Genomic DNA, 10370 nt, shown 5'->3' with positions numbered 1-10370 from the left:
GAGGGCCTATCAGAGGCCCCTGCCCCTCCTCCCACCCAACCGCCGGGGGACGGCGAAGCTTCAACTGGATGGGGGCATCAAGCCGGCAGGAAGGGCCGGCCGGCTTCCACCGGCGGAACACTACGCATGGCACCGTCCTGGGGCTCCTGGGAACTGCTGCGGGGCAGTGGAGAAAGGATGGTGTGGGTAGTGGTGTCAGCTCTGTCTAGATGGCGACTGCTGCTGAAGCGCGACCCTGCTCTGTGCAGCGGTGGAGATAAAGACGGCCACCCCAGATCTAATCCGAGCGCGCAAGACGGGAGGAACCGGCGCTGCTTCAGTGGCGAGGATGCATTAGTCAGTGCCAACCAGTCTTAAGGAGGGCTGCCGCCCCAGCCTGAGGGCAGGCATACCCCGCCCGCAGGAGCCCCCTGGCCTGAGCGGAAGAACATGGGGGTCTCGGGCGTCTGCAGCCTGAGAGTGGAAACCGATCAGTGGTTTCCTGAGGGCAAGCCACAACCCCAGCCTCGGAGCCCTTATTCTGAGTTTAGGAGCCACACTTCTGCTCTCAGGGGACCCACAGCGGATTTCTACAAGGCGGGGCCCGAGAACTTCTCGGTGGGACACACCCCGCGCCGAGCCGGGGAAGGCGGCGCAGACTAGTCCCAACTCGGAAACACCAAGCAGCAGAGCGGGGGCGGAGGGGAGCGGTTAGGCTTTGTGTCGCAGGCCAGGTGGGCTCCTTGGGCCCCGGGGGCGCAGGGGACGGGGTTCTAGGGGTCAATGCCGGGGCCCTTTGCCGCCAGCTGCCCCCTCCCCCTTCCCTGCGGGCTTTTGCACACGACGCGCGCGCTTCACACGGGGTAGCGGGGACCGGGTAAAGCCAGCGGGAGCGGGGCGCCACGGCTGACGTAGTGGGGGCAGCAGCGGTAGCAACAGCGGGACGACCCCTCGGCAGTCTCGGCACGGCCAGGCGGGAGCGAACTCGCGGCAGAGCGGGCGGGCGAGGGGCTCACGCGCCGGGGCGGCGGGAAAGGCGCGCAGTGCCCTGCCGGCAGGTGAGTGCGCGCCGCGGAGCGTCCCGCGCGCAACTTCCAGGGAGTACACGGCAGGGCGCGCGAGACGGCATGGAGGCCACCGAGAGGAAGCATCTGTTAGACGCCAGGCTTGGAGCCGGGTAAGGCGAGAGTCTGGGGAGGGGCGGGAATTTGAGTGGCATCAGACCCACCTCCTCATTTGCTATCCTGCCAGTGGTTGGTTTGGACGGCGGCTTGAACTGGGACCACACGGGAGGGGTGGGATGAGGTGAAGGAAGGAAAGGGGAAATGGAGCCTGGGCACGGGGATCATCCCTCCCCTCTTGTGGCTGAGCACAGATCCTGACGGGTTAGTGGGGAGTGCGTGCCTGGAGCCTTGCCCCGGGGCCAGCACTTTGCCCGGGGGCAGCCCCGCCCTGGGAGGCCCGGTGTCCCCAGACCGTGAGAAGGGGAGATCTGCTCTTCTCCCTGAGTGTAAACTCTCCTCCTTCTCCGCGCTCGGCTGGACCGGCCCAGCCCTTTGGCCAGTTCCCAAGGTCTTTGCCTCCTCCAGGCCCTGGGAGGGATGGGGGAGGAGGGAACACGCCGAGCCAAGACTCCTGAACTGGTTGTTCCCCAGCACCCCCTGCAAAGAGGGGCTTCTGGTCACTCCGCAGAATCTGTCGAGCTTGGAGTATCCTTAAGCTCTTCTTCCAAATGGGCACATGGGAACAACCAGGCCCCGCAGAGAGGTAAGACTGGAGTCAGCCTTCTTTGCTCCCATCTCAGAGCTGAGCCTCCCCTCACCCTTCCTCCTTGGACAGGTCTTACAGATCTCTGTGGCAGGATGGGGCTGGCAGGATTCCTCTGTCTTCACCTGGCCTGGACTTGCAGACCGTTGAGCTGGCTACCAAGAGCAACCATTACTGTCATGCCCAGACGGGTCCTGGCAGTGACTGCGACCTCAAGAAGAAGAGGGCGTGGCGCCAGCTCTGTGTGGCCTGTGCCTTCTGCCTGTTGTTCATGATTGGGGAAGTCGTTGGTAAGGACTTTTTTGCTAATTAAATGAAATTGGCACATGGGTAGTTTGGATGATCCAAAAGGCTTTTCTCCTGGATGTTCCTGTAGTATTAATACTAAGAGCTCCATATTTTATATGCACACTGTCTCATGTAATCCTCACAACAACCTTGCACTGGCATATGGGTGCTGTTAGTCTCCTTATTTTACAGATGATGAAACTGAGGCACCATAAGGTTTAGGAGCTTGCCCAAGATCACACACAACTAGTAGGTCAGGGAAGACCTGAGTGCCTAGAAGGAAGGAGCATTTACTGAGTGCCTGCTATGCTTTCCAGGCCCATTTTTGTTTTTTGTTTTTGTTTTTTGTTTTTGGCCATGCCATGCGGCTTGTGGGATCTTAGTTCCCCGACCAGGGATTGAATCCATTCCGAGGACGCAGTGAAAGCGGGGAGTCCTAACTACTGCACCGCCAGGGAATTCCCCTACAGGCCCAATTTGAACTCAATTTTCACGTTCACCCTCTACGTAGATTTTGCTAATCCCATTTCACAGATGGTAGAAGTTGAGGCTCAGAGAAAGTAAGTCACTTGCCCGTGGTGACACAGCTAATGGTGCAGAGGTCTGGAATCCATTGTCTTTCTCCAGAGCTCATGGTTTTCCTGCTGCACACACACTGTGGGAAGTTGGCTCCTTGGGGAACTGATAAGAACCCTCCACCCTCTTGGCCCTGCCCCTGCAGGTGGGTACCTGGCACATAGTTTGGCGATCATGACAGACGCAGCCCACCTGCTCACTGACTTCGCCAGCATGCTCATCAGCCTCTTCTCCCTGTGGATGTCTTCCCGGCCAGCCACCAAGACCATGAACTTCGGCTGGCATCGAGCTGGTAAGGGCCCTGGTTGGGATGGGGTTGGAGTTGGGAGAGGGGGTAGGTCAAGATCAGGTTCTTAGGTGGGTGCACTGGGTCCCTGAGTAAGGCCAGGAGGGTGATTTGGGTGGGGGAAGAGGATGTTAACCTTGGCTTCTGTCCTTTGGGAGCTCCCAGTCTGATGGGCTAGCCCTGGTCCCCTGTTCCTCTGGGAATTCCCACCCTGCAGGGGAGGAGAGTCCACCTTCCTAAGAAATGAAGTGGCCAGACTTCAAGAATAAATGACTGTGCATTAACTCTGCACATAACTCCATGGATCAGCTCTAGGGGGAGGGGAAGTTCAGCAAAGCCTTTTGAAGTTCATCTCTGCGCTGCATTGTCATTTTCCTCTTGGTGGCAGATGGCCCAGCCTCTGTTCCTCAGAAGCCTTAGTTTGCCAGCTGAGCAATGGGTATATATTTTAATGAGTCAGCTTCAACAGTAAGGGTTGACCCAGATGATTTCTTGAGTTTCTTCTAGCTCAGATGTTCCCAGATGTATGAGTGGTGGGGTAAGGTGCAACCACACCAGCCATAGCTCCAGCAGAGCCCAGTCGGACCCAGGCCCAGACTTTGTGGGGACGAGGAGGGGGCTCCTTAGCCTTAGGGCCCCACGCTAAGATTGGTATTGGGGGCCGGGTTCTTCCTCAGAGATCCTGGGCGCCCTGATCTCTGTGCTGTCCATCTGGGTCGTGACCGGGGTACTGGTGTACCTGGCGGTGGAACGGCTGATCTCTGGGGACTATGAGCTCGAGAAGGAGACCATGCTGATCACGTCGGGCTGTGCTGTGGTCGTGAACATCATGTGAGTGTGGCCTGGGTTCCCTGTGAGTCTTTCCCCCTCCCACTTCTCACATGCATACCTACATGCCTGCCCTCGCTAGAAGGAGGAGGTGCTGCACTCCAGGATAGGTCGCAGGATCAGAATTTCCCTAGTGGTCTGAGCTCTGGCACCTGGAACACCTGGGTCCTGCCTGAGGCCTAGGGCAAGGCCATCGGGAGCTGTAAACCTGGGGCAGCATCAAGTTCCCACCCCATACAAGTCAGTGAATAACCAGAGAGGCTTCTTACCTGTCATGGGGAGGGGTGAGTTTAGTTCTTGCAGGAGCAGGTGTCCCTAGGGGCAGAATCCAAGTCCTTTTTCAAGGTGATGTGCCTGAAATTGGTCTCAGTGAGAGGCAGGGTGTGTAGGGCACCGAGGTCTCTTTTGGGTTCTCTCACCTTTGCTCAGTGGCCTTGGGCAAGCCACTTCCTTCTCTGGGCCTCAGCTTCACCATCTGTGACATGGTGAAGGCCCCTCTATGGGGCTTTCCTGCTCTGAGACTTGGCACTGGGGCATCTTTGTGCCCAGATTCAGCCTGGCATTGGATGGAGTGAGCCCCTTCTCCTGTTGGTACTCTGAACCAAGGCCACGTGGGTTGGGCTCCTCACGTGGCCAAAGGGATCATGCAGTCTGGGGAGGCCAGTCCTGATGGGGGCCTCTACCTGGCTGATTTGAAGCCTCTATCTGCTACCTCAATGAGCCCCTTGGCCTTGTCTCCACTTCTGTAGAATGGGATTGATTCTTCACCAGTCTGGCCACGGACACAGCCATGGCCATGAGCACAGCCACGACACCAGCCAGCAGCAGGAGAACCCCAGTGTCCGAGCTGCCTTTATCCATGTGGTTGGAGACTTTCTGCAGAGCTTGGGCGTTTTAGTGGCAGCCTTTATTTTATACTTCAAGGTTAGAGCTGGGGACACAGGGAAGTGGGCCGGGTGGGGAAGGGAGGCTAGATCATCTGGAGCTAGAATCATTTCCAGATTCTAGCTCCCTCCCAGCTCTGGGCAAAAGGGTAGGAGAGGGAAGGAACATTTATCCAACACCCAGTAAGTGTTAGCACTTCTGATCTTGATAACAACCCTGAAGGGGAGGTGGTGGTGTTTTCTGCAGCTCAGAAAGGCTCAGGGACTTGCACAGCGTCACCCAGCTGGTAAGTTGTGAAGCCAGATTAAAACCCAGGACTGTGTGCTGCCTGGGCATTGCCCATCATATAGAGGCAGTGTGGCGTAGTGGAAAGAGCCAAGGGTTGGGTTTGAAGCCTGGTTCACCCCTTGCCAGCCGCATGATGTGGAGTGGGTCCCTTGCTCTAATTGAGCCTCTGTTTCCCCATCTATAAAATGGGGATGTTGGACCAGATGGTGCCTAAGATTCCATTTAGCTCCGTCCGTGTCTCAGCCCCTTGGGCAAGGAGGGGTGGGAAGGTGCAGTGCCTTATCCTAAACTGTGGTCTGTCCTGCCTGTCCTTTTGGACACAGAATAAAAGGTAGAGAACTGGGAGGCAGGGTCAGGGTGAGGTTCATGCCCACCCTGCAGAGAGAGCCCCTCTCCGTGACTTAATGCTGGGTGGGAGCAGAGAAGGGAGGCTAAGGTGTTGGGTGGTGAGCCCCAGCTCTGCCTTGCCCTTTTCCTGTAGCCAGAGTACAAGTTTATAGACCCCATCTGCACCTTCCTCTTCTCCATCCTCGTCCTGGGGACAACCTTGACCATCCTGAGAGATGTGATCCTGGTGCTGATGGAAGGTAACCTGGGCTTGGGGCTCCCTTTTTGCTCTTGGCTCTCCAGCTCTAATATAAGTTCAGGGGTGGGTGTGTGTGTGTGTGTGTGTGTGTGTGTGTGTGTGTGTGTGTGTGTGTTGGGTGTAGGGTGCAGCCCAGCACATTGGCGGGGGGCCATGGTCTGGAGCCTGGCATAGGTTGGAGAACCTCCTGGGGCCCCGGGCTGATCTTGGCATTGAGCAGGGCCCTCAGGTGTGCTTGTTTCTGGAAATGTTCTCTGGATCGTCCTTTCCTTCCTCTTACCCCCAAGGGTGCCTCCTCCCTGCTGGGATGTGTCCTCCCTGCCTAGGCAGGGGGCTTCCAGCTGGTGTCTGTAGCACCTGGCCCTCCAGTCCTTCCTCATGTTTCCTGAGTCTCCACTTGCCTTCCCTTGGGGGGTGAGGTTTGTGTTTCTCATTGCACAGTGGGGTCGGGGCGGGGCAGACTGAGGATCAGAAAAAGACAGTTGGTGTTGGACAAGACTGCGGAATCCACTGCAGCTCAGGCCTTCCTTTCTGAGGACCCCACCTCCAGAGGACGTGGCAGGGCTTTGATTGGTGGCAGATGGTCTGCCCTGAGGTACCGCACGCATTCACCCAGCTTGCTTGTGCTCAGGATCTTGGGTCATAGGTCTCTGTGTGGTCAGGGTTGGTCTAGATCCTGATTTGGGGTCAACAGGAGTGCTTGGCTGCAGGTCAGAGCTTTTTCTCCAAGAATGTGACTGACCCAGATGAAAGTGATGATCAGGATTCCCTATGTGGGTGCAGGGATCCCCAGGTTCCCTTCTTTAAAAAAAAAAAGTTTTTTATTTGCAGTATAGTTGATTTACAGTGTTGTGCCAGTCTCTGCTGTACAGCAAAGTGACTCAGTTATACACATGTAGACATTCTTTTTTAATATTCTTTTCCATTATGGTTTATCCCAGGAGATTAGATATAGTTCCCCGTGCTATACAGTAGGACCTTGTTTATCCATTCTACATGTGATAGTTTGCACCTACCAACCCCAAACTCCCAGTCCATTCCTCTCCCTCCCTGCCACCTTGGCAACCACAAGTCTGATCTCTATGTCTGTGAGTCTGTTTCTGTTTTGTAGATAGGATCATTTGTGCCATATTTTATTTTATTTATTTATTTATTTTAAAGTAGGTTTTTTTTGTTTTGTTCTGTGTTTTAATTAATTTATTTTTGGCTGCACTGGGTCTTTGTTGCTGCACGCGGGCTTTCTCTAGTTGTGGCGAGCGGGGGCTACTCTTCCTTGCAGTGTGTGAGCTTCTCATTGCGGTGGCTTCTCTTGTTGTGGAGCACGGGCTCTAGGCGCGCGGGCTTCAGTAGTTGTGGCACGTGGGCTCAGTAGTTGTGGCTCGTGGGCTCTAGAGCGCAGGCTCAGTAGTTGTGGCGCACAGGCTTAGTTGCTCCGTGGCATGTGGGATCTTCCCAGACCAGGGCTCGAACCTGTGTCCTCTGCACTGGCAGGCGGATTCTCAACCACTGTGCCACAGGGAAGCCCTCATTTGTTTATTTTTGTTTTTATTTCTGTTGCCTTGGGAGACTGACCTGAGAAAACATTGGTACGATTTATGTCAGAATATGTCTTGCCTATGCTGTCTTCTATTAGTTTTATGGTGTCAACGTCTTATGTTTAAGTCTTTAAGCCATTTTGAGTTTATTTTTGTGCATGGTGTAAGGGTGTGTTCTAACTTCATTGACTTACATGCAGCTGTCCAACTTTCCCAGCACCACTTGCTGAAGACAAAAAAAAATTTTTTTAATAGAGCATATACTGTGGGACTAGGCACTGTTCTAGGCACTGAGGATAGGGTGGTAAACCAAACAATTGTCCTGCTCGCATAGTTTCCACTTCAGAGGGAGAGACAGCAAGAAACTAACAAATAAGATCATTTCTGACAGTGTTACGTGTGAAGAGGAAAATACAATAGGGTGAGATGATGGGGGTCATTTGGGAGGTGGGGGCAACGTCAGGCCAAGGAGGTGTGAGTGAGGGGACATTTGAGGAGCAGGAACAAGCGTGGGTGGGAGGGCGCCCTTTCCTTCAGCCCCCGTCCCTGCCATCCTCAGGGACCCCCAGGGGCATGGACTTCATGGCTGTGCGGGATCTGCTGCTGTCGGTGGAGGGGGTGGAAGCCCTGCACAGCCTGCATATCTGGGCGCTGACTGTGGCCCAGCCTATCCTGTCTGTCCATGTCGCCATCGGTGAGTAGTGGGAACACTTGGGGTGGGTGAGAGAGAGGCAGCGGGAGGCCCGGGGCCATCCCTGATGGGTCCAGATGACCCCAGATGCTTGCAGTGCCCACGCATTGGACCTGACCCCATGCTGAGTACTTAACATACATTATTTCATTTGGTCATCACAGTCCCATTTATAGATGAAGAAACTGAGGTTGGGGGGTGGGGGGTTATAAGGTCACTCGCCCAGGCTCTTACAACTAATCAGTGGCAGAGGAAAGATTCCTAGCCTTAAAGCCAGTGCTTTTCCTGCTCTTTCAGGGTTGTGCCAGGTATGGGAACCAGAGGGTTGCCTGGTACAGGAGTGAGTCTGGGGGTTTCTTGATGTTCATCGTCCCCTATCTTGTTCTGCTGGGGGTAGGATATGAGACTGAGGCTCCTCATCATTCCTAAGGGCCCAGGAGTGAGTCATCGGCTCTCTGGTGCCTCCCCTCATGTGTCCTCTCTGCCCCCAGCTGGGAATGCAGACGCCCAGGCTGTGCTGAAGGCAGCCAGGACCTGCCTGCAGGGTAGGTTCCACTTCCACACCGTGACCATCCAGATAGAGGACTATTCTGAGGACATGAAGGACTGTCAGTCATGCCAGGGTCCCTCGGACTGACTGCCTGGCCAGGCACCAACTGGGGCATGGACAGGCCTGCCGACGGCTGGACTGAGTGTCCCCCAGGCCCAGCCAGGACTCTGCCTACCCCAGGTGGGTTATAAACCAGGTCACTCTCCTGACTGCTGCTCCATGTTCAGTGTGGAGGAGGCTCGTCCCACTCCAGGAATGGGCTCTTCCCCGTCTCCCCCATCTGACTCCCGCCAGCCCCGGGATGGGAACTCTGCAGGTGTAAAGCTGGTGTGACCCCGCTCTTCCAGTTCCCGGTGGGGCAGGGTTTGGGCCTCATCCTCAGCTAATGCCGCCCTACCACTAGCCTCTGGAAAGGCAGTGGGGCATAGTGAGGGGTGACAGAGGGGAGACTCATTGTCCCCTCACCTGCCTGCCTCATTTCCCATTTTCAGTCTGTCTGGCCTTTGCCTTATGAATCCATAAAGAAGCCCTGGGACAGAGCCCCCTTCCTCTGCCTCTAACAATATGCTACAAGGAGGCCATGGGGAGTTGGGGAATTGTGAGGACTCTGCACACTCATACGGGTCTCCCCTGAGATGGGGAGCCAGGGGGCACCTGAGGCTGATCTGTGCCTGAGTCATTTCACTGAGAGCCAAATGTTTCCTTTTCGTGGAGGTAGGGGGCTTCTGACTAGGTAAGGACCTGCTGGTTTCCTCTTTCTTTATTCCCCCCACCTCGCCAACGCCCAGGAAGCTGTGCCAACACAAAGGTGTGCTGGCGGGAGAGGTGGAGGTGGGCACAGGTTTCAGCTTGGGTCCCCCGCAAACAGCCCCACAGGCCCCGGGCCACTCCTCTTGCCCTGATTGTGTCCCGGGGTCGGGGAGCCTGACACTGGGTATGGTTGGGCCAGCTCTGTTGTCGGTATGGCCTGGCCTGCTCAAAACTTGGGGATGGAGGACACAGAGGGTACAACCTGAACAGGAACCCCTGGCTTCCTGAGGTGTGTGTGAAGATTCCTGAATTAGGAGGTGGCTTGTATTTCCAAGATGAAGCCGGGGGACCTGTCCCCAGTCTCACAGAGGAGGCAGCATGCCCAGTCATCAGGTGGCTCTGATCTAGTGGTCTGTCTCTGCCCTTAGGCAGGTCAGCGCCCCTCTCGTCTGCGGACAAAGAATGTTGACACCTACCTCACAGGGTTGTTGTGAGGACTGGAACTAAAGTCAGCTGAGCATATGGTGGTTGTGGGAGAGTGGGTGCTTTTATCATCATTCTGGAAGGATGGCCTGAGGGGCCAGGTGGGCTTCCCAGCCTCGGGGGGCAGCACTGGGTTTGTCTTGACTCTGTCCTGACCCACAGCAGGAGGAGGAGGGGTTGGTCACTCTGAGCCTCTCTCTTCCCATCTGTGAAACGACCTGTTTGTGCCTTTCCAGTACTGTCATCCAGGGTTGGCTGTGATCTAGGTTTGAGGGTTCTTCGGCCCCTTCAAGTCTGTGGGAAGTTGTGCTGGCTTGGAAGTGTGTGTGTGTGTGTGTGTGTGTGTGTGTGTGCGTGTGTGACTGCTGGTGAAGCGCCACTCCACCCCAATCTTAGGAATCAAATTCCTCCCTCCCCCCAGCCATGGCAGGCCGCAGGAACCTGGATCCTGGGCTTTGCTATATTCCAAGTCCTTACACACCTCTCAAGAGACAGTCATTGCTGTCCTCCATTTTTACAGATGAGAAAACTGAGGCTCAGAGAGGTTGAGTCACTTGCCCAAAGTCCCACAGCCCTAGGCCTCCCCCTACAGCAGGGGCTGGGGACCTGCTCTAGGCTGCATATTGGTACAGTATGAGACCTTGGGCCTGGCAGCCCACAGGCAAGGCCATGCCAAGGTAGTTCAGTATTCTGGGTGCTGCAACTGTGAGTGGGGAGGGAAAAGGTGTCTCTTTCCCTCAGTTGGGCCTGGCACTTGGAGTCCTCCCCACTCTGGGAAGGCTGCCTGGGTTGCAGCTGTGTGCTTCCTCAACAACTGTCCTTGACTCAGTGCCAGACTGTCTTCCCTCTCCTTAAACTCCCAGTCCCCCCTCCATCTC

The 10370-nt window shown here is 55.8% G+C and overlaps 1 protein-coding gene across 1 annotated transcript; it reads left to right on the top strand.

Annotated features, from left to right (window-relative positions):
• Positions 1-758: 758 nt before the first annotated feature.
• SLC30A2 (solute carrier family 30 member 2) lies at positions 759-9714 on the top strand. Its single transcript, XM_059999098.1, has 8 exons — positions 759-1156; positions 1819-2036; positions 2756-2902; positions 3574-3727; positions 4474-4648; positions 5379-5484; positions 7578-7712; positions 8201-9714. The coding sequence occupies exons 1-8, from the start codon at positions 1107-1109 to the stop codon at positions 8344-8346; spliced, it is 1131 nt and encodes a 376-aa protein (XP_059855081.1). The 5' UTR covers positions 759-1106; the 3' UTR covers positions 8347-9714.
• Positions 9715-10370: the final 656 nt, after the last annotated feature.

This window comes from Delphinus delphis, chromosome 1 (genome assembly GCF_949987515.2).
Source record: "Delphinus delphis chromosome 1, mDelDel1.2, whole genome shotgun sequence".
Classification (NCBI taxonomy): Eukaryota; Metazoa; Chordata; class Mammalia; order Artiodactyla; family Delphinidae; genus Delphinus; species Delphinus delphis.
This window is presented reverse-complemented; position numbering and strand designations above follow the sequence as displayed.

What these genes read in the sequence shown, in the direction of transcription:
- SLC30A2 (XM_059999098.1), top strand. Translation starts at nt 1,107, where the DNA reads ATGGAGGCCACCGAGAGGAAGCATCTGTTAGACGCCAGGCTTGGAGCC. An exon ending in CATGATTGGGGAAGTCGTTG is followed by an intron (nt 2,037 to 2,755) that starts GTAAGGACTTTT and finishes CTGCCCCTGCAG; the next exon opens with GTGGGTACCTGGCACATAGT. An exon ending in CCTTTATTTTATACTTCAAG is followed by an intron (nt 4,649 to 5,378) that starts GTTAGAGCTGGG and finishes CTTTTCCTGTAG; the next exon opens with CCAGAGTACAAGTTTATAGA.